Consider the following 24,618-nt stretch of genomic DNA (forward strand, 5'->3'; position numbering starts at 1 on the left):
CTCAGGAGGTTCTGCACCTAAGTTCTCTGTGGCTACAGGCAGGCACAACTGTACAACACAAGCCCAAGGAGGCCGCCTGAACCTTGCGGGGCAGGCGCACGAGGGGCTGGTCCGGCTTTTCCTAACAGCCGGCTGCTCCTCAGCCCTCCTGAGTCACACAGGGGTCCCGCGGCTTCCAGGAGAGCTTGTTAAAGATGGCTCCTGAGGGCAGAGACCACCGAAAATGGGGCCGTCTGCTGAGACCCTCCCCTGGAGGCTTCTCATGTTGCACTGAGTAACTTACCTGTGACCCCCAGACTCTCCGCGTCCAACAGGGGTGGCCCAGGGCTCGAATCCAATACTAACAGTCCCCCGGAGCCTAGCAGCTTCCCAACTTTACCTTCCGACCCTCCCATCTCTGTCCAGCACTCCCTCCTGCCGTGAATCAAGACATGATGCTGCTCAGGGGCAGGAGGCCGCCTGAGGCAGCGGGGCCGGTGGCTGGCACCTACACATCACCCACACAACCACGGGCCAGGTACCAGAGTCAGCTCCAACCCCCAGGACGGGGAGAGACGCGAGCCAATAGGCAGGAGACAGGGAGTCAAGCACGTGACTCGTGATGACTGTGTCGGGGGAGAAGACGGGAACCACAGGAGCAGGGCTCTGCGTCTGTACGGAGGATGCCGACACTACCTGGTAGGCCCTGGAGAGCCACTCATCTGTAAGTGGAGGATAACACGAGTGCATCTGTCTGACACACAGGTAAGCCTGTGAGAACACAGCAGGGGCAAGCGTGTCAGGTGGGTCACTGCAGGAGGGCTGTCCACACAGTGGGTACTTTCAAAACAGCTGCTGGATTTACATGTAAATAAGTGACGTGTGAAGGCTGTGTGGGGAAGCCTACCACCTTCTGATCCTACCTTAGAGGGAAAAAGAAATCAGAGGCAGGGCACCGTTTAACGAGGCACCAGCAGTAGTGCACCCAGAAAGCTCTTCTTTCTCGCGAACACAGGGTCACCACGAGACGACAGGTGCTGCCCCGAGGGTAACACTGAGGCCTGCGTGGGCAGTCGTTACACGGCTCCTGCCCTCAGCAAGCGAGATGAAAATTCCATTTCTCCTGTACACGCTCTTATCCAATGTCGTTTTTACGCCACATCTTTAATCCAGGCAAAAGTAAACTGTGTTGAGATGCACTCCTAGAATTTAAATGGACACTTGCAAGGAACAAAAGCGGAAGAGAGTAAAATGAAATAAGTGAGAAACTGTCAAGGGCCGCCTGTCAGAGGATTGGGCCAGCTGCAGCGCCCTGTAACATCACTAAAATACCCACAATACCCTGTGGAACAACTGCAGGTTTTCTGAACTCGCCACACATAGAAACAAAATCCCCACCTGGCTAAAGTCAGTGGCTTTCTCGGGCGTGCTGGGTCCGGCAGGACTGACAGGCCTGCCAGCCATAACCTTCTGATCTGCAGCCCCCGCACGCGCAGGGCATGAGGAGACAGCCTCTGGACGCACTCCTAACTTCCAACTCCATCCTGACCTACACCTAAGGTTCAGAATGGATGACCACAGGCAACCAACAGGAAAAACAATTCCTACTAGAGTGCTTTGTGGCTCACAGAAAGGACCCAAGAACAGAGGAAAGAAGAGAACATGCAGCTTGGTCTGAAGTCAAGTTTTCCTTCACGAAAAACTATGTGACAGAGGAAATACCTATGGGAGCAGCACAGCCCACATACGGCTGGCAGGATGAAGCCTGCTATTCCCACAGTGTTACCACCCGCAATGTCCACTCCAGACCGCCTCCTTGGTCCTGACCCCTCTCCAGACTCAGAGCCACCTGAACACATGCAGACGTCCTATGGCTTCGAAGCTGCACTCATCTCCCCCGCCCCGTCACCTCATCTCAGGCAGCTCTTGCAGCCTCGAGTGATCCAGTCAGAAGGAAGGTGGCTCCAGGGTCCACGACCACCATGAGGTCTGCCATTATGTTTACAAGTACAAAACTGCAGAAAGGGACTGAAAGAATGGTAAAAGGCTAATCTTTACCAAAAAATGTAGTAAGGTAATTGTAACCGTAACTCCACCCTTCTTCCCGTTCTTCCTTAAGGCCTTCAGTCACCTAAGCCTCTGTGCCATCAGTACATGGGGACAGGAAAGGGCAAAACTGCCAAGTTCCGACCTCTCACTTTCAAAAGCCTCACCCCCGGAGAACCTGAAAGACCTCCAATGTGCCCCACGTGTGGAGAGTGAGCAAGAGGAAGGGGCAGGCGTGGGGCAGGAAGGGGAGGCGCCTCGGGCGAGTGGAGCTCAGAGCCCGCAGGGGGACTGCCAGGCAGCCAGCGAGCTCCGCCTCTGGCAGGTGGGGTCTGGGGAAGAAACTCTGTGCAAGGTGTCAGAGCTTTGCTGCCCGGCTGATGTGGGAGGTGAGCAGGCACGGGGGCAGCGGGGCGGGGGAGCCCGGCCCCCACTGGTAGAGCGAGTTGGCACAGTGTCTCGGGGGGTGCCCACCCGCTCAACCCCGGAATATATACCGCAACCAATGGGATGGGGTTTGTAAAAGAAATCACATTGCTGTAGAAAAAGAAAGGTGAAACTGAAATTACGTCTGAGGTCCGTTTCTGCTGTAGAAAAACACATTTTATGTGAAAGGCTCTTATTCATGAAGATAAAAAGGACACCTACCAACATCACAGCGGTTTATACAAACATTAAGCAAACTGACAATTATTTGAGTACATACGACACACAAGGGGGCTCCATGGAAGTTATAAACACTCGGCCCGCCCCCTACTCTGCCCCAGGAAGGATGTATCTCAATTCATTTGAACAAATACTAGCTGAGTACCTGCTAAGTTACTCAGAAGCATAGGTACCAGAGAATACACAAAGATGAATAAAGCGGAGTCCCCACTCTTGAAGAAGCCACAAGCCAAGGAGTTTAAGAACAGTCTGAACGACATGAGAAAGGGGACACGTATCCAAGAGCAGCGTTACAGTAAGAGACCCACGCTGAGAAAAGGAAGAACATGGTTCTGAAGCAGATCCTGCAACACTGGAAGAGGGATCACACAGCACCTGTGTAATTGCCAAAAACAGGTAACCAGGAGTAACTACAGGTATTTATGTGTTATCAGCAAGTACAGGTAACCAGGAGTAACTACAGGTATTTGCAGAAGGAAAGAAGTCACCTTGGTGGTGAGCGCTGGGTCTTGGTGGGCATGGAAAGCTGGGGTCTGTGGAGGGCCTGCTTCACGGGGGCTGGACTGCAAGACAGACACCAGGGCAGACAGAATCAGAGGGCCTGGAAGGCCAGCCTACTTGGAAAAGTGCAGATTCTGAGCATCAAAATCTTTAATCTACCCTGGGGTGTGAGTGGCCTGGAAAGGGGAGAACAGAGGCTAGAGACAGTTTCAAAGCCAGAGTGCTGAAGTCTTAATACCTGAATGTTTGTAGTAAGAAGCAGTAAGAAGTTGTAACATCTGCTTATGATTCAAGACAAAAACAGGAGAGGGACGAAAACCCAAATGTGAATAGCTCAGATTCTAAAGCTGGGCCGCTGTGAACTATGCCAGGCATGTACACACAGACCCCTCCTCTGACCCTGAGCGTCCGTGCCCACCAACCAGCTCTCAGGTTCACGCCCAGGGCTGCTGGCCAGCTGTCTGGGAAGGGCAGAGAGCATCTATCGCAACCACCCGGTTTTGCGGCTGGGATGTGAACGCGTCCACAGACAATGTGTGAGCGACTGAGCGTGGCTGTGTCGGGGGCGGGCGCGGGCTGGGTTTGGCCCTCCCTCGCTCTCTCCTGTCCGAGCGCACACCCCCGGTGTCTGGTGGGGGAGAGATCGACCCTTCTGAACCGTTACGGGCCCGGGAGGGCGGGCCGAGATCTCTCCCGACTCTCAAGGAGGCGTCCCGCCAGCTCCGTCGCTGCCCTCACACCCACACGCCTTCACTTAACAAGGGCCCCCAGCCCCCTCCCAGGGGCACAGCCATTCTCCCCGGGCTCCTCTCGCCCGGAGAACCTGTCTGAGCACTGCAGATGGACTCAGGGAGGAGGCGTGACCAGCCCTCACGGCCAGTTCCCTCAAGGGCTCGTCAGCCGTGTTCCCCACTGTGCACCTTACGGTCTCTTCACAACGCTCGTGCTCACCCGGAGAGACCGCATCTTCTGGACCGAGTACCAGGACCTGTACTGTGATACAAACCACGCGAAACTGGGACTGCTGCCACCGCTGGGCACCAGGCCTTCTGGACTCTGGGCTCCAGGCACCCTGAGCCCTCTCACTACCTCTCTTCCCTCCCAAAGTCACTCAACGATATCCTGCCTGGGACAAGCATTTGAAAGTCGTAAGCATGCCAGAGAGAATAAAAATGAGGAAAATATGGAAACCAGGTTTCCTACCCATTCATCTCATTTAATCTGTCTGGAGCACTCATCTCCTATGTTTACAAAACAACTTTAAAAAGTCTACTAAAACTTTCAATAGATTCTATTTCTACTATTCACTCATTCATCCAATTTTGAGCTGCCTAATAATGAAAGCATTTTTCTAAATCTGAGTGTACTTTTACACAATCCTGTGTTTCTGTGGCTGTTCCAGTGAGTTAATCAGCAGAGCATACTATTTTGATGTGCTCTAAGAATGTGATCTCAATACGTCCTCAAAGCATTTTGATTTTTGCCTATGGGACTTAGAGTGATTTAGAAAGTGAGGATTTACCAGCCAAGGCAATATTACGTAGAGATCTCTCGATGAAGACGTCTACACCTGCTTTTCACACACGCTGCGTTTGCTCCCCACCTGAGAGGTGCATGGCTGCTGGGGGGATGACACGACGCTGGGGAACCCACGTGGAAAAGGAGCTGTGGCTTCTTAATGTGGCTCCAACACACTCTGGAGTCGAAGCCCAAGACACAGGGCTCTGGCTGAACTGCCTGCGGTCCCGTGCACTCAGCGCCAAGGCACAGCACTGCCTTCAATACGAAATGTGCTGAGCACTGGGCCTTCGACCGGCACCCAATAGGAGGCAGAGAGGGTCCAGCCGTGGAGCAGCCCCAATCGTCACGTGTCCAGTAAATCTTGAAACATCCTCACCGGGGCGATGAGATGCTATGCTCACAGCAGACCCCTTGCTAATGTGGTATAGCTCGAATTTCAGAGCAGAATTTTCCTTTCCATTAACTCCTATTTCTTTTCCTTTTAATTTCCCAATCAAAAATGACCAAGAGGGCTTCCCTGGTGGCGCAGTGGTTGGGAGTACGCCTGCCGATGCAGGGGATGCGGGTTCGTGCCCCGGTCCGGGAGGATCCCATGTGCCGCGGGGCGGCTGGGCCCGTGAGCCGTGGTTGCTGGGCCTGCGCGTCCGGAGCCTGTGCTCCACAACGGAAGAGGCCACAACAGTGAGAGGCCCGCGTACCGCAAGGGAAAAAAAAAAAAAAAGACCAAGAACTTTCCAAGGAGCCCTGGTAGTGCCAGGAAAGATGCCAGCCACCTCCTGTAAGCTAGGCTTCGGGGTGGCTCAGATAGGTCTCCCCGAGCGCCGGGGGTGGGAGAGGTGAGCCTGGAATGTTCCAGCAGTTGGGGGCCTCCCCCTGAAAGCAGATGGTTTATCGTTTTGTTGGTTTCAGGGACCCAATGCAGCAGAGAGGAACTGACAGGCAAACAAAGCCCCAGTGTCTCTTTGGCTCATTCCAAAAGGAAAGAGTGAAAGCAAATTTAAACCACGGAGCACCCTGGGGCGGAGCAAAGAGGCTCTGAGAGCACGCAGTCTGGCTGGGACGCCAGGCCTGGGCTCCGCTAGGCTCAGTGACAGTAAGCTTCATAGAGGACTTTACACAACACTCTGGGCACGTGCCCAAGTCTGACGAAACCCTGGGGGTGAGCAAGGCAGCTACGTGCACCCCTTTTACATTCCTGGACAGGCACACAGGGCACCCAAGTTAGAGGTACTGCTCACAGGACACAGCAGGAGCCAGGGTTCCTGAGGCCCAGGGCTCCTCCCACCACCGCCCAATGGGCAGGAACCAGGAAAGGACAGGGGCAAGTGACCACAGGAACTCACACATCATGACATGTGATACCTTACCCGTGATTATTCTCTGGCTGAGGTATCCCTGTCTTAAATGATACAGATAGAAGAATCTAAGAATCCACCCTCCCCCTTTCAAGTCGCTTAAGACGGGGGACTTATTTGCTATACAATTCAGAATACTACTTAACTGACTTTCCCTGCTAGCCATGCACCTGCATCTCTATCTATATGCATGCACGTGTGTTCCTATGGGCTGTACAAACCAAGTATGAAAGGACCACGTGAGCAGACCCTGTCCTCTAGAGCTGTAGGCGGAACGCACACATGGACAGTTACGACGCTGACAGGAAAACTAGCAAGTACATACCCAGCATTCAGAGAGGACAGAGTAGCGACTGGAGACTGACTGACAGATGGACGGCCTGGCCCCACTGTGCTCTCAGCACCCAGGAGACCAGTGTCCTTGGTCACTGCCTTCCCTGCTTTATAAAAAAGCCTGTCTTTTTTTTTTTAGTGCCAAGTAATACTGTTTTTCTTCTTTCTTCTTTTATATTCCTGCAGATTAAGAGTTCCTGTATTCTTTGATTTCATATATAGCAGACTTCTACGTCTGTAAATGAATGTGTGTACAGTATATATATATAAAATGTGCTATAATCTTTACAAATATAATCTAATCACCTGGATTTTTTTTTTTTTTTTTGCGGTACGGGGGCCTCTCACTGTTGTGGCCTCTCCCGTTGCGGAGAACAGCCTCCGGACATGCAGGCTCAGCGGCCATGGCCCAAGGGCCCAGCCGCTCTGTGGTGTGTGGGATCTTCCCGGACCGGGGCACGAACCCGTGGTCCCCTGCATCGGCAGGCGGACTCTCAACCACTGCGCCACCAGGGAAGCCCCATCACCTGGATTTTTAATAAACGTGTAAATACACATATCATTTAAAAGGACCTTTCTACAAATGGAAAGATATACCATGCTCATGGATTGGAAGAATGAATATTGTTAAAATGACCATACTACCCAAGGCAATCTACAGATTCCATGCAATCCAATCAAAATACCAACGGCATTTTTCACAGAAATAGGACACTCCTAAAATTTGTATGGAACAAAAGACCCCAAATAGCCAAAGCCATCTTGAGAAAAAAGAACAAAGCTGGAGGCATAACACTCCCTGACTTCCGACTGTATCTCAAAGCTACAGTAAACAAAACAGTTAGTACTGTCACAAAAACAGACACAAAGGTCAACAGAACAGAATAGACAGCCCAGAAAAAAATCCATGCATAAGTGGTCAACAAAGGAGCCAAGGATATACCATGGGGAAAGGACAGTCTCTACAAGTGATATTGGGAAAACTGGACAGTCATATACAAAACAATGAAACTGTATCTACACCATACACAAAGATCAACTCAAAATGGATTAAAGACTTGAACATAAGAGCAGAAAAAATAAAATTACTAGAAAAAAACACAGGCAGTAAGCTCCTTGACATCAGTCTTGGCAATGACTTTTTTGGATTTGACACCCAAAGCACAGGCAGCAAAGGCAAAAATAAACAAGTGAGAATACAGCAAACTAAAATGCTTCTGCAGATTAAAAGATATAAACTACTATGTATAAAAAAAATAAGCTACACAGATATATTGTACAACACAGGGAATAAAGCCAATATTTTATAACTATAAAAACTATAAATGGAATATAACCTTTAAAACTGTGAATCATTGTGCTGTATACCTGTAACATATACTATTGTACATCAACTATACCGAAAAAAAAGGAAAAAAGTCTTCTGCACGGAAAAGGAAACCATCAACAAAATGAAAAGGTAACCTACTGAATGGGAGAAATCATTTGCAAATCATGTATCTGACAAGGGGTTAATATTCAAAATATATAAATAACTCATAAAACTCAATAGCAAAAAAACAAAACAATCTGCTTAAAAAATGGGCAGAAGATCTGAATAGACATTTTTCCAAAGAACACATACAGATGGCCAACAGGGACGTGAAAAGGTACTGAACATCACTAATCATCAGGGAAATGCAAATCAAAACCACAATGAGATATCACCTCATAACTGTTAGAATGGCCATCATCAAAAAGCAAGAAGTAACAAATGTTGGAGAGGGTGTGGAGAAAAGGGAACCTTTATGCACCATTGGTGGGAACGTAAATTGGTGCAGCCACTCTGAAAAACAGCATGGAGGCTCTTAAAAGTTAAAAACAGAACTACTATATGATCCAGCAATTCCACTTCTGGGTATTTATCAGAAAAAAATAAAAATACTATCTCGAGGAGATCTGCACTCCTATGTTCACGGCAGCACTATTTACAACAGCCAAGACACGCAAACAACCTAAGTGTAAGTGTCCACCGATGAGTGCAATGGATAAAGAAACTGTTACACACACACACATACATACACACACACAATGGAATATTATTCAGCCGTAAAAAAAGAATGAAATCTCGTCATTTGTGACAACATGGATTGAGGGCATGACGCTAAGTGAAATAAATCAGAGGAAGACAAATGACATACGATTTCACTTCTATGTGGAATCTTAAAACAAAACAAAACAAAACAAAAACAAAAACAAACTGATAGACACAGAGAACAGATTAGTGGTTGCCAGAGGCGGGGTAGGAGGTGGGCCAAATGGGTCAAGGGGTTCAGAAGGTAAAAAATTTCCAGTTACAAAATAAATAAGTCATGGGGAATGTTCCTGTAAAACAACCAAATGTAAAGAAGGCTGGCAAGTGTGCCACCCCTTTGGTCAGGCGGGCCATCCTTAGAGGTGTGACAGTCAGTACCTGCAAGTCTGCAAGCTCCATGGTGGTCTTTCCTTCGAGGCACAGGGCCTGTGCAATGAAGGCATGTAGATCCTCCAGACAGAGGGTGTCCACCTGCGTGGGAGAGAGAGCCAGCGTCAGCCCCAGGAAAACCAGCTCGGACCAAATATAGGCAGGAGACACATGCATGTGCACATACACACACACACACACACACACACACACACACACACACACACACACACAGAGGCAGCAGAAGAGACGCCAGTGGAGGTGAGCAGGGTCTTTTCTCCCACCACCCACAGTCCCTGGTGTGAAAATCTCCACGACACCTAGGGCCAAGCTGGACTGGGGAGCCTGTTACTCATTAGCAAGGCAGAACGCTCCAGAGCGCCTGGGGAAAGCCTGAGCTATGACCAAGTCTAAGTCTTGGAGCAACACAGGTCATCAAGTTTTGACACATATTTCCAGAACTGACAATTCAGGGGTTTGCAGACGGAGAGCACCCACAGCTGGCCTGAGCCAGAGTGATCAGAGCTGGGATAAACACCCACCCTTGCCAGCCCCAGACATCAACTGTGTCCTCAGATCCCAGTTTAAAGGAAACCAGGATTCCCCAGATATGAGTCCCCTCCCATCCTTTGTGGAATCAAAGAGTCTAACCAAAGTGTGAGTGAGAAACAAGGAGAGACAGAGATATGGAGAAAGAGATGGACCCTGGAAAGAAGGAGGGGATGGAGATCAAAGACGGCGCCAGGCCCGGCCATCGGCAACACCTCTGCACCCTCCTCACAGGGTCACAAGGCTCAGCCACCAAATGCCACCCTGGTCCCGTCACTGTCCATTTCCATGTTTACTCCAAAATAGTTGCTGCCTTTGTATAAATGACAGCTGTAATTATTTCAGGGAAAAACCAAGAAATCTACAAACGTGCAGCACTCGTGACCAAGAAAAAAGATCCCCATCCACAGAAGCAAGGCCAAGCAGGAAGTATTTTTTTTAAACCCATAAACCCTCACCTCTCTCTGCTTAGACAGGTTTGTCAGCAGTTAGTTCTACTTCTTGCCATTAGCAACTTCTGCAGAAGGCTGATTTTAAAAGACACTACCTATGAGAAAGGAATAACTCTTTCATGTCCTATTTTTTTCAGTTAACCTATTTCATACTCTGCCACCACCTTTGTAATTAACAAATCTATAACATATCAGAGGAGGCAAGTCTTAGTAATACCAATTTTTTAGAATTTTGTATAATGGATATTATTATTATAAAGTATTTGCTCCAGTATAGATTATAAAAAATATGTAAACTTTCTATGATGCAAACTTACACTCCCAGGAAAGCTTCTCAGATAAGCCTCTGATAAAAAATGCTGCTGACTTGGAGGTACGAATCCAAGTGAACAAAAGAGAGGGTTTTGTTTCTCTACAGGTTCTGTGCACTGAACAGTATGTAGTTAACCCGTATAGCACATCAAAACATCTAATATAAGCTTAACTATATAAAAGTACAGTATTTTTAAAAAATTACCTTTTTAGTCTTATTAATCCTGAGAGAAGTTATCCCCGTGAATAATAGCACAGTACAGTACCTCTTGATCTGAGGGACAACGCTGATGTGTCGATTTGTTTTCTAGTTTTAAAAAGTTCCAATTTGAATGTGTCCTTGCAAGTCAAGCCAACACTGAGTCTATCTCATGCTGACTTACTTACACTAAAGAGATGTTCACTGAAAAGGCAGTTACTAGTGTAAAGAAGGTAAAAGTAGAAGTTTTCCTGATGCTTGTCTTGCTTCAGGGTTATATAAATATGAGATGTAAAGTGACTGTTCTGTGATTTGGCATTTTTTTCCTGTTGGAAGTGGATTTTTCGTAACTAACGATCACTTGCACAGCTGACAAGAAAGCAGAGCTGTATCGGGTGACTGTGAATGGGTTCAAGGACCATCTCTACTGCTGGAAAAAAATAATGCAAAACGTAGTCCTAGGAGCGCTAACACATGGCATCACTATCCGTATGTTCACAAGGAGTGCTGAGAAGAAAACCACTGATCCTTCTGGAGGAGAAAACTCAGCTATTGGTCATCTACCACTTCCCAATTCCCTCTATGGGTCCACCTCAGCCACCTGTAGATTCATAAACAATTGACAGAAAATATTAACTGACAATACATGCATGTACATTTAGTAAAAATATAAAAAGAAATATATTTTTACATTGAAATACTAAACAACCCTGCCATCATTTATTGATTTACACTTTGCTGAGTCTGGTGCAAATAAAGGAAAATTCTACTCAGAACTAAAGTTGATACAGGTGCATGTGAAACCAATAAAGAAGCAATAAAATCTCTAAGGGTGATTTAACTATATATACCACGTTTGTACAAAATGCAAAATACAGGACTAGCTATAAAATGACAGAGGACTTTTAGAAAGGAAAAATCAGTATATGATTCCCCTGAAATGTAATTCGACCATAAGTTTCTTAAAGACAATGAATTCAGGTTTGAAAAACAGAAACATAATTTTCTATTCCAGACAAATGAAAACTTGGTAGTTACGGCAAAGCAGACGCAGACCTATCACCTACGGAGACCAGAGGAGGGGACAGCTACTGGGGATCAGGAAAGCTGGTGAGAAGGTCTACATGGCTAAAGAAACAGACACTTGATGGCAAAGGACTTGTACAAACAGTTCAGCTGGGGAAGGGAAGCAGGAGATGGAAGGTATTTAAGCCCTTCTTTTGTTGAGGCGTCCCAACGTTATCATGCACGTGGAAACTAATAAGAGGCGAATGTTTTCAGTGACCCTTGTAAGCTCCCTGCATAAACTAACAAACAGCACGAACGAGGAGCTGGCGGCACCTCCCCACGCGTGGCTGTGGCCTTCTCCACCCCGTGCGTGGCCCAGCTCCGCGCGTGGGGGTGGCTGACAGCGGCAACCACCCTGGTGGGCTTTTCTCTGGGCACCTGTGCAGGACACTTCTCGCCTTCTACAGAATGCCTGGCCAGTAGCCTCAGGAAGAAGGTGTGATCCCGTTCGCAGGTGGAAAAGCGAACGTTTGTTAGATGACTTAGGAAAGTTGAAGTAGTCTCCCTTGGTAGCTCTGTGCTTCTGAGAAGAGCTGTGACTCTAGCCAGGTCAGCCGGACTGCAGCGCTGGACCTTCTCACCATTACATGAAACCCCACCAACAGGAACCACCACCCACATAGGGACACAGGAACAGTCCAGAGCCCAAAAAGCTCAGCAAGCGCGAGCAAAGTGCAACAGGGCTCCTGCACGGGTCAGACGCCTCAAGTCTCCATCACACTTAGGTGCAGCGCCCACCTCTAAGTCCGGCAGCAGACGGGGCTTCTCAAATGTACGCACACACGGAACCCTCACTTGAGTCCGAGCATTTCGAAGGACTGGAGTTTCTAGAACAGACACTGGGCAGAGATGGTGCAGGGGACCAACCCACGGCTACATCCCAGAGCACCACACCCCACCAAAGGCGAGGGCCAGGAGTGAGGGGTGACAGCAGCAGCTTCGACAGGAAAGGAGGTTACCTGCACAAAGAGGTAGATCAGGAGGCAGCACAACGCTTGAAAGGGGCTCTCGACCACCTGCAGCTCTTCTCGCGAGGAGGAAAGGTCAAAACAGGCCAGGAGTGTGTCCAAGCGCTGGGCCTGTAGTCCTGCCTCTTGGCTCAGCCACAGCAGCTTCAAACTAGGCGTTCCCCCTAGTTAGAGGAAAGTCCATTTACCGTTATTCTTTGCACTAGCAGGTTATAACACGCGTCTGCAGAAATACAGTAAAGGAATAAAGGGCACTAACCTCTTCCCTTCCCGATATCCGTGGGCTTTAAAGTGTAAAGCAACTGGAAATAAACATGAACAGAACTTCCTGGTTTAAACAAGCAGAAACCCTAAAAGGTCAGCATATATGTATTTCACTGAAACCAGTCTTCTTTTTTTAAATGGCTACATTGTGGGGGAAGAGGGCTTTTTCCTACCCGTGTTGCTCGCTGTACTGTCTTAGGGCGTGAGACACAGCACAGCTGCGATGGGGTGCTTGGTGGAAACACCACCTATTTGCTGTTAGTTTGCTGTTATTTCCCCAGACTAGTGGTTTTCAAACTTCATTGTGCAGAAGAACCAGCTGCCAAAATTGTAAAAAATACATTTCGTGGGGTCTGTATGCAGAAATTCTGCTTTGCTAGGTAAAGTACCTAGGAGTCTGCACTGAACAAACTAGAGACTGGGATAAGCAGGGCACCTGTGAGCCCCATGCTTTGGAAAGCACATCCCTAGAACTATTAAACAGAAATTCCTAAAATATTAAAATTCTACTAAATTTGTGTTTTATTCCTACATTTCATATATATGTTTAAATTATTAAAATCAAAGAAAAGAAAAACTTCTCACTCATTTACCCAAGTCACCATCAATGGCAGCACGAGTCTGGAGGAAGACACAGCAGCCCTGCTCCTTCTGCCCAGAGGGGCCAGGCCTGGGCTGGGCCAGGTCCTGCCAAGAGCAGCAGCTGTGACTTTCTGTAGGTCCTGTGGCTGTAAGGCATCCTCAAGTGCAAGGACGGCTGGACCTAACCATCCCACAGCTTCACTAAGAAAACAAAACTCACTAACCAAATGGTATCAGAATTAAGTGACTCAAAAAAGGAAGTTCTTCCCCTTTTCTGTTTATGCTTCTCACAATGTCATTCAATATTCTCAGGTGTGTATTTCCCACCATCAGAAGTGAAACAGCCCAGCAAGTCACTTGCATTTCTGATATGGCTGAAGTGTTCCTTCCTCCCCAAAATACTTTTTCATTATTTATTAAATCATCTTTTCCCTTGGAAGAAAGAAAATGAAGGTAATTTTGTTTTGGCAAAAACAAAAAAAACCAACGGCACTAGTCTTTAAGATAGAAATATTATTCCAAGAGAATCACAGGGTCAGCTATTCCTTCTTAGAAACACGCTTTTCCGGAAAACAATCATCTTGCAGGGGTCTGCAAATAGCAGCCTGTGGGCAAAATCCAGCTCATTGTCTGTTTTTGTACAGCCCATAAACTATTAATGACTTTCACATTTTTTAAATAGTTGAAAATAGCAAAGTAAAAAGATTTCACAATATGAGAAAATTGTGTAACTCTGCCAGAAAAGATCAAGGGTAGCCCTTACACTTTACCCAGAGTTCCATGGGCAGCTGGGATGTTCCAAAGAACAGTCCAGAGATCTCAGCAGGTGACCTGGTCTGTAGGTCACCAACTACGATACACTGCCTCTGAAACACATCAGCTTCAAAAACCAAATTCTGTCACTTGGCAAAGGTTTTTGCCTGAATCCGTGGACAGACAGGAAAGTCTCAAGGCTTTTCGGAGCAACCGAGCCCTGGAGGGGCACGCAGACGGACAAGGGAAGTGGTCATTTCTGTGAATGACAACTTGGAAGACCATCTGAGATGCCTGGGAGGACCCACCCCAGGGTGGAGGCTGCTGGGTGCCTCACTAGTAACAAAGCGATGGTCCGGAGTGTGCTTTTACAGCTATAAGTGCACGAGTGAATGAACACACTCCTCCACTCTAAGCCACGGCATTTCTGGGTGCTTTCTATACGGAAATAATGGAATCGCTGGGTTTTAGGGTTATCCTATGATTATTTTCCTTGCATGTTCCTAGGGTAAGAAACCATAAAACTGGTCTGTGTGCACTCTGAGAACGAGAGAGGTGACACTTCCAGAAATTAACCTGCATACACTGTGTGTCTCAAGTTTACTTATGAAGGTTTTAATTCGTAAGTCTGATTTAAATGAATATTTATTTAGCATTCTGTTTGAAAGAGCACCGCTGGCCAAAAAAAGACAAAATAAAAAACGCTGACTACTCACATGCAAACTGAATCTTTATTCTGGTTGGATAAACTTCAGTAGCTTATTTACAATAAGTAAAAAAATTCATTCAGATATAAACGGACTAGAATGAGTTGACATCTCAATATATTAAACTCTAAACTTCCATGGATGAGCTAATTTCATGCTTGCAAAATGACAGTTATACTGCTTCTACCTAATACATTCAAAATATAGTGAATTAGGTATAAAAAGCAGTCAGTGCAAAATTCAACCACTGGCTTGTGACTCATACGTGTATTTGTAACATTTAGTTGACAAAGCTTCCAATTATCTTTACAAATGGAAGAAAAACACGACTGAGGTTTTAAATCCATTTATTCTAATCCACAACATCAGGGAGGTGACTTCAGAGGCTGGGGCCCTGACAGCATCTCCTCACGAGGAGCACATGCTCTCACCCACAGAGCAGGTTGGTGACCTCCAGTTACCACCCACAGAAACCTCCAAGATGTGACAACACTTTTTTCACCTGTATTAACAAGTGTCAAGATGGAAATCTTCAACAGTACATGTTAAGAGGAGCTGAAACAAGAAAACTTCACTATAGTTGTTTACCAAATGATGGAAGGAGTCAAATATAGCCCCTTCTTGTCATAAAATATACCACTCCACCTCATTTCATTTTATAAAATAGTCTTCTAAGATGATCTGCAAGATTCTAGTGAGTCAAACATCTTTACATAGCCAAGAAATACTAAGTTTACTCACTGATTCTTGAACAACACTTTAAAAAAATCATTCTATTGGGTTGGCCAAAAAGTGCCCTCAGTTTTTAAGTAAAAATGAAAGACACATTATTCATTTTCACCAAGAACTTTATTGAACAATGTATTCACCCTTTTGTTCCACTACCTTCTGCCATCTTTCAGGCAACTTCATAATTCCATCTTCCCCAAACTTTTTATCTTTTTGAGCAAAGAACTGTTCCAGGTGACTTTTACAGTCTTCCAGGGAATGGAAATTTTTTCCATTAAGAGAATTTTGTAAAGACCAAAATAAATGGAAATCCAAAGGTGCAATGTCTGGTGAGTACAGAGGATGAATCAGAGCTTCCCAGCCAGGCTGTAACAGTCTTTGCCTGGTCATCAAAGAAACACGCGGCCTTGCGTTATCCTGATGGAAGATTATGCATTTTCTGTTGACTAATTCTGGATGCTTTTCGTCGAGTGCTGCTTTCAGTTGGTTTAATTGGGAACAGTACCGGTTGGAATTAATCGTTTGGTTTTCCAGAAGGAGCTCATAATAAAGGACTTCCTTCCAATCCCACCATATACACAACATCACCTTCTTTGGCTGAAGACTGGCATTTGGTATGGTTGGTGGTGGTTCATTTTGCTTGCCCCACGATCTCTTCCGTTCCACATTATTGTACAGTAACCACTTTTCATCACCTGTCACAATTTGTTCTAAAAACGGAATGTTTTCATTACATTTCAGTAGAGAATTACATGTGGAAATACGGTCAAGAAGGTTTTTTTCGCTTAACTTATGTGGAACCCAAACATCCACAGAACCAGCTGGTGCAAATCATTTTCAGCTCTTGACTTGGATATTTTGAGCATGTCGGCTGTCTCCTGCATGGAATAACGTTGATTGTTCTCAGTTAATGTCTCGATTTTATCGCTACCAACTTCAACTGGTTTACCCGACCGTGGAGCATCATCCAGTGAGAAATCTCCAGCATGGAACTTCGCAAACCACTTTTGACACATTCGATCAGTCACAGCACCTTTTCCATACACTGCACAAATCTTTTTTTGCATTTCGGTTACATTTTTACCTATCTTGAAATAATAAAGCAAAATATGCCAAAAATGTTGCTTTTTTTCTTCCATCTTCAATGTTAAAATGGCTACACAAAAATTCACCAATTTTGGTAAGTCTTTTATTAAACGCATGCTGATATGACAGCTGTCACATACAATCTAACAGAACTGTTTTGAATGAACTTAAAGATAACTAAGTGCTACTAGAGCCACCTTACGGAAAAAACGAATGAACTTTTGGCCACCCCAACAGACACACAAATTACCAATTAGATACGTGCAATCAGCTTTCCTAGGTTTGTAAAATAAGGATATGCTTATTATGACTAAAAAATGGCTCTGTGAAGAAAAAAGAAATCATCTACACTTTGTCTAAAGAAGAATCTCCAGTTCTAGAGCTAGAAAGCTATTTCAAATGCTTCCCTGTTATGTGGTCCAAGACACCACAAAATGCAGAACATCCGTAAGTGAAGTGTGATGAATGACCAAACACACATGGACGCAAGGATCCTGCAAGGGTCGTCTGGGGAAAGGAAGCGAAATTTCAAGGTACACCCTTCTTGTGTTACCAGGAACATCATCTTTCATGACATATTGTAATACCTATACAATTATAAACGTAATATAGCTAGTACATCTGGATGTGTGTATATGTACACACACATTAAGATGGGGATGTGGATGGAATATATGCATGTAAATGAGCTCCATGAATAAAATATACTAGTAATGAAATTAATTTTTCTGCTCCCTGGCTGGTCATTTATAATTCTTTCCCCCTTTTAACTCTTACCTAATTTTTAGGTAATCTTTATAATTTTTCTGCTCCCCTTCTGTCTCCTTTCCACTTTGTTAAAAAACATCTGATTTATTTTTTATTTCCACCATTTAAGAAAGCAAGTGTTAAATCACGTGTGCTGTTAGAGGAAAAAGTCTTTTTTTCTACATTGGCCACTACATGGGGAGACTCACTGAAAATGTAACATCCATGATACCAACCTAATGGCACCATCTCAGGAGAACAGGAAGGATCAGACACGGTCTCCCCTAGAGCAACAGCTCTAGCAGCGCCGCTGGCCTGGCTGGAAAGGATGGCTTTAATCAGGCAGCAAGGACACCTTGCACCTGTGCACAAGGGGCCTGCCAAGGTGAGGATCAAGCAGCAGGAGTCCACTGGTTTTACTCCCGCATGTCAGGGTGAGGTTGGAAAACACCTGAGACAGGAATTAGCTAGTCCATTTTCCAATTTAGTCTAAAACCACTTGGCATTTTTCCTCATGGATATAGAAAGCTATTTACATAAAAATCTTGTCATCTTGTATCACTACTAACATAAGCATGAACAGAGTAATTCATCTAAACCACCTGCAGCAAAAGTTCAAGATCCCATTTCCAGTTTCCTAGTGATGGCAGACGTGCCGTCCCCAGCTCCTTCTGGAAGCAGAGTTCCAACTGCAGTCTGGGTGTGCCACACGCACAAACCTGTGGTTCACAAGACCCAGAAGCAGCCTCTCTGATAAATGAATGACTTCTAGAGCTTATTAAAGCCTTATATGGAGTGGTTTCTAAAATTAACTCATAATAATGAATAACCAAATATTCTCCATAATTCAAATGAGGAAAAGAACTATCACAATCACTTTCCACATTATTTTTGGAAAGATCCTATAAAATGAAAATTACATATATAGCAGAACATTTCTGGGAAACGGTTTTGGCTATCCTTTAAAAATACTTCTTGCTGTAAAACCAAATGTCAATTCATCTTAATTTGTTTTTGTGATAAGCACCTTTTTAGGTCTGAGTATATCACTCACCAACTGAGAGAGTAAGGAAATATTCCTTCAACTTCTCTCCCTATACAATTCCACTTATAAGAAAAATGTTTTGCAGTGTTCAATCCTTATTTGGTAAATTATAGGCTTGAGTGATAGAAAATAATAGTGACTTAAGAGAATTTAATACATACAAAAACGGAATATAAAAGTTTTGCAAAGTATTTGTTTTCCAAAACAATAACGAGGGCCACTAAAATAAACCCTAAAGTCCTCTTCTTCAGTTGTCTGTATGTAAAACACTATCTGCTACAAGCATGCTTGACCTCTTTCAGATACTAAGAACTCACAGGAAGGAAGGATTTACTTCAACTAATTTTTAGGAGAACTTTGTTTTTTCCTCCCCTCCCATTATGTGTTTTAAGATACCTCCCTTGAAAAAACTTTTTTTCCAGTTAAAATAACTTTTCTTCGCCTCCCCTCCCCAGTTCCTCAAGCCCACTTTCAGTGGTGGGAACAAGACGAGAACTGACTCAAACAGAGTAGCAAGAACCCAGCCTTGATAGTTGGGTGGGTTTCACTGAGTGACGGCCAGGCGTCAGGTCCTGGGGCCCCACCCATGACGACCTCTCTTCCCCCCGCACCCCCCGCCCCGCATGCACCTTGAGCAGTGGGAGGGGAACGAGGCAGGACGATTCGGCAGACTGGCCCCGGGAAAATCGGTATAACGCCCTTCCCTCGGGTGTTTTAGAACTTTATTAGGTACATTGCTCTGGGACCCAAGGCAGAAATGAAAATTAGTATGTGTACAGTTCTGGAAAAGTATGTTTCCACAGAGATCAGTACTGCACTTGCATCACATTAACAAATCAATGATTTATTTCAATCAGGGCTGTCTGTACCTGGAATGCTCATCTGCAGAGGCCTGACGAGGTCCGGCTGCCTCAGTGGGTTCCCAGAGTACACAAACCACTCCTTGACAGTGGGGCAGGTGCTGGTACCACCTGAGTAAAGACAGCTGCATCAGTGGACATGCGTGAGTGCCAATTCATCACCAGGCTAACACTGCACCAGACCCACATTGGCCAGGACCAACTCCACGCTGGTGAGCACAGTGAGTTCTCACATCCAAGGTCACTGAGAGGCCTTGGGCCTCCAGCAGTGGGCCCCCTACCCTCTGATCTGACGGCCATCCGTTCATTCCAACAGGAATGATAACCTTGTCGGGGAGGATGGCAGGATCACCCGGGTAAGTGATTACCAGGCAGAGAGGCAGCCACGGAGATGACTCCTGCAGCATTCTGCCTTCCTTCCTTCCCACCCTCCCACCATTCCAGAAAACATTTACAGAGAACTGGAGAAATAGGACAGTCCTTTCTGTTCTTAAATTCACTACTTTACACAACTATCAAGACTACTGTTATGTCAGACAATTCAGAAAGCTGATAGAAATAATCTAGAATTAAAGGCCTTTCTGTCTGTTGCTGGATTATTAATTGCTACAGAAGTTCAGCTGGCTTCCATTCTTGTACCAGCCTCAGCAAAGCGGAGGTGGCGCAAGCCTGTCCTACTCAGCGTTCTCACTCAGCCTCTCCAAGCCATCAGCGTCTGGCTCCCCTGCGGCCTCCAGACCCTGTCCCCCACAGGGCCCTCACCACACCAGCCCTGGCCTGGGGCCCACAAGGGGAACTCTTGGCCTTCCCCCTTCACGCTGGCACTGCCCTGGTGAAAGCAGGCTCCTCTTCAGTCTCATCCCCTTTCAAGCCATTCTCCATGTCAATGGGGCTTTTGGGGTTTTGCTTTTTTAAAAATGAAAATCTGACCAGGTCGGTCACTCTTTCTAATTAAGATTCCCCAACAGCTGCCCAGGGACCAGAAGCAAGTGCGGATCTCGGAGCCCAGCAACTGCCCAGGGCCCCTGAGTTGCTCTGGGGGTGGTGACCGGTTCCCGGGCGGCTGACGCTGCTGGTCTGGGGACCCTGGAGAACCACAGCTCCGGCTCACGTGCCGTGCTCCACTCAGCGGCAGCCCCCCAGATCCCCAGGCTCACCTTGTCTTTTCTTACCTCTGCATTTGGTCTGCACTCTCTTCTCTGCCCGCCCCCCCACTCCCCACAGAGGCCCACTTCCCTTGATGGGCACTTGGTGAACTCCCCCTTTCCCTTTCCCTCACTCTCAGTTAGGCATCAGTCCCTCTAGTGTGGGGCCAGCACCTCCCCCTGCACCCCCCAGCACCCCATGCCTCCCTCCCCTAGTTCTCTGGCCAGAGTCCCGCATATGCCTGCAATTTTCCCGCGGCTGCCCACCCTAACTGTGAGTTCCCCAGAGCAAGAACTGTGTCTTCTTCATATAAAACAAAGCCCAGAGCAAATATTCATTAACTGTTAAGTTTAATGAGCAAATTCATCTCAGTCTAAATTTCACGCATACAAAAAAATTTTTAAAAAGAAAGAAAATATGAGAAGTATTCTTGATGTTGTTAAAAACAAAACAATCCACTTTCTATATAATCCTCTTGGCCTAGCTTTCCATTGCATTAAAAAACAGCCGGGGGCTTCCCCGGTGGCGCAGTGGTTGACAGTCCGCCTGCCGATGCAGGGGACGCGGGTTCGTGCCCCGGTCCGGGAGGATCCCACATGCCGCGGAGCGGCTGGGCCCGTGAGCCATGGCCGCTGAGCCTGCGCGTCCGGAGCCTGCGCTCCGCAGCGGGAGAGGCCACAGCGGTGAGAGGCCCGCGCACCGCAAGAAAAAAACACAAACCAGCCAACTGAGTGAGTACTGTCCTGCTCATGCCAAGAGACCAACTTTAGGAGGTTTAGTAACTCACACTCAACCGCTGCCATTGATGAACCTAGCCTGCCAATTGACTCCTTGGGAATCACTAAAACGTTCACAAAACCGCACTTCACACCGCGTGCAAGTGACCATCTTTCATCTAAAACTGTTCACAGCACAGAGGTTCAGAGTTGACACCTCAAAGTTTTAATTCTAAATAACACACAAAGAAAGTAAAGATAGGTTCACATTGGGCACTGGTATCCTTTATTTAAAAACACCTGATAGGGGCTTCCCTGTGGTGCAGTGGTTAAGACTCTGCCTGCCAATGCTAGGGGACACGGGTTGGAGCCCTGGTCCAGGAAGATCCCACATGTCGCGGAGCAACTAAGCCCGTGCGCCACAACTACTGAGCCCGCGTGCCACAACTACTGAAGCCCGTGCGCCTAGAGCCCATGTCCTGCAACAAGAGAAGCCACCACAATGAGAAGCCTGCGCACTGCAATGAAGAGCAGGCCCCCGCTCGCCGCAACTAGAGAAAGCCCGTGCGCAGCAACGAAGGCCCAATGCAGCCAAAAAATAAATAAATGAATAAAAATTAAAGAAATAAAAAAAAATAAAAACACCTGACAGACCTTCTGTTATTTCCTTTCTTGTTAAGACCCAGGGAAGTCATCTTTTGGACAAATATTCCAAGAGAAATGCCACACAGCATCAGTCGTTCAGCTGCAATCCAGGAGGAAACAGCTGCCCATCGAGAGAGCCCAATAGGAGCTGTGAGCTCACCTCTGCGTCAGGCCCGGCAGAGAAACAGGCCCAAGGCCAGCACCAACAGCAAGATCTCTCTTCCCTCAAAATTTAGACCACCACTGATGCCCAATCCCCTCTTTCCTCATTATTTAGACCAGCACTGACACCAAATTCCCTCTTTTCTCCATAATTTAGACCATTGAGGGCTAAGTGAATATTAATTACAAAGTATTTCTTAATTAACAAAAGAAGGGAAGCTTTTGCTTTTACAATAAAATGGTTAACTGACATCTGATGAGTTTAACTGACTAGGTCTCAGCACAACAAACTATGTTGCTTAAAATGCAGTACTTACAGCTATCTACTTACAGAGCCTTGAATAGGAAACTCTTAATTTTCAAATAAAATTAACTAGCCAGAGGATAAAAGTTCAATCAGAACTGCTGATCTGAAGTTTCATTCCCTAAACAACATTTTATAAATTGTGGGGAAGGATACAGGAAAAGAGGGATAAAAACAAGCATCTTCTCTGAAGTGGAGGGCAGGTGTCTGCAGGTTCTTCTGCGTCCTGCCCTCACCTGGTGAGCTGCCCGGTGACAGAGACCCTCGATATGCCTTTGTTTCCTCCTTCTGCCAGAAGAGGGTAAAAAGGCAGTGCAGAGCCGCTAGAAAATGCTATCAACATGGCAGAGTAAGTCTGTAGTCTGGATAAGGTCTCTGTCCAGACCTAAACATTCATTTGGAAGCATTTTCACTGTTAATTCAGACTATGCCTACCACAGACACAGTTACAGCTCCCCACTCCTAAAAGCCACAGCCGGATGCAAAGTGTTACCTGAAATCTTCTTAAAATAAAAATAAATGCATTTTGCTTGAAAATGCTATAGTTTAGCACATTCTCTGGGGTACCACATAATTTCAGAGGTTTTAATCTGGTATGCACTTTGAAACAACAGCAGAAATGTTTGCAATAATTTGGTTTGTCTGAATTAAAATAATCTTCTTAAATACCTACACATCAAGAAAAAGAGAAGAGGAAATTGAGTTTGGTAATTCCTAAAAGAAAAGGTTGATTTTCTCATTTGAACTTTCAATTTGCTAGGCTCTGAGTTCAAACGAGCAAAGTAAAAACTCAAGTAAAATTTCTTTGCTAGTTTTACTCTCTATTCACGCTAGAACATTTTATACGGAAAACAGAAAAGTAGCATAATCAAACTTGTTCTTCTGCTATTCCCAAAGGACAGACACATTATACTGCTTTATAAAAGCTTCTAGTATAACTAAGACATTTTCCCCTGGGAGCAAAACTGTGGAACTGTCTACATGCCCAACCGCTCTCCCATAAGAACTCTTGATTATGCCAACACACACTCCCAGCAGTGCCCACTCCTCTCACACAACCTGGAGGGTCTGTGAGCACTGGGAGGGGAAAGAGAACGAGCAGAAGCAACGTCAACTTTAACCGCTCAAGTACTGTACTTTCAAGTTTGATAACAATCCTCCAGGCTTTAAAAAGTATACATATGTCCTTATGATCCTGTAATATTTTTTACATTGCTGGTTTAATCTGTAATTATGTGTGGCTTTAGTCCTTAAAAATACAGAAAAACTCCCCATTCTTTTTTGTATACATTTGAAAAAAAAAGTCACCTTTTAGGTCAACCTCTAGGACTTGGATGAGCTGATGGCCTGTAGGCGCTTTGTAAAGGTGCCACACGGATGACATGACTCCCTAACCGCCCATCACAAGACTATCATTCTCCTGCAACTCCCATGGATTCCCAGAATGTCTGCTAAGTGAAAACGAGGAGAGAATGACAAGGAAAAAGGACAGTTAACCTTAATTGTTAAAGACTGCCATAGGTGTGGGCTCTTCTCCAGAGCTGCAAACCAGTGAGACAAGAGGAGGAGGGCAGAACAGAATCTGCCTTCTTGCATCTTTCTGAGTTCCTTCTATTTCCTAAAATATATCAAGTTTTATGGTGATTTAACCTAATCTTATCATTAGGGAGACTAAAAAACGGAGACAGAGTTAAAATCAGCGGTAAGAATGGGTATGAAGCCAAGGATGGGCTGAGGTCTGAGTTGATTTCAGGGTTTCTCCCTACTTTTGGCCATGATGCCATTGAGCTGTCTAAATACCATATATTCAACTATATAAAATACATGTAAGAGTGACAGCGACCAACCACTCCCTAAAGAGGCACCCTGCAACATTCCAGATGAACTGGAGTATCCAACAGATCCATTACCCAAATCTTGCCCATAATTAGGAGCTCTGAAGTATGAAGCCATCAATTCGGTGCTGTGCTTTGGCTCAGACCTCCAGCGTCCACAGCTGTGCACCTGCAGGAGCCCTAGTGCTGAGAGTCGATGACCGTGGAGTTAAAGGCAACTTTGATTCTAAACTCCAAACGAGTGGGCTCCTGCCTGCCAGTCAGACAGGGCTTAGAGACAGCTGCTTACCTAGTGGGATTTGAGAGACCATCGCTCTCCCTCCCATGTCTGAAATTCAACCATTAGGGTAATCCTTTTCTAAGGAACGCCTTGCTAAATGCAAGTACTCCTGAAAAGGTAACTTTTTTTTTTTTTTTTTTGCGGTACGCGGGCCTCTCACTGCTGCGGCCTCTCCCGTTGCGGAGCACAGGCTCCGGACGCGCAGGCTCAGCGGCCATGGCTCACGGGCCCAGCCGCTCCGCGGCACGTGGGATCCTCCCGGACCGGGGCACAAACCCGCGTCCCCTGCATCGGCCGGCGGACTCTCAACCACTGCGCCACCAGGGAAGCCCAAAGGTAACATTTTAAACACACACTCAACACAC

General features: G+C 46.2%; 1 protein-coding gene across 15 annotated transcripts in view; it reads right to left on the minus strand.

Moving 5' to 3' along the window:
* The window catches only part of FAM120B (family with sequence similarity 120 member B), a 94,133-nt gene that overhangs the window by 45,163 nt on the left and 24,352 nt on the right, over positions 1-24,618 (minus strand). For all 15 annotated transcript variants that reach the window (XR_010933518.1, XR_010933515.1, XR_010933512.1 and 12 more), the window contains 3 exons: positions 19,175-19,276; positions 12,384-12,556; positions 8,854-8,946 (listed from right to left, as the gene is read on the minus strand). Coding sequence is in view for 5 of the 15 variants with exons in the window: in XM_067701473.1 (XP_067557574.1) it covers positions 8,854-8,946; positions 12,384-12,556; positions 19,175-19,276 (368 nt within the window). In the remaining 10 variants the exon portion in view is untranslated. The remainder of the gene's footprint in view (positions 1-8,853; positions 8,947-12,383; positions 12,557-19,174; positions 19,277-24,618) is intronic.

Source organism: Pseudorca crassidens, chromosome 13, assembly GCF_039906515.1.
Source record: "Pseudorca crassidens isolate mPseCra1 chromosome 13, mPseCra1.hap1, whole genome shotgun sequence".
Taxonomy (NCBI): Eukaryota; Metazoa; Chordata; class Mammalia; order Artiodactyla; family Delphinidae; genus Pseudorca; species Pseudorca crassidens.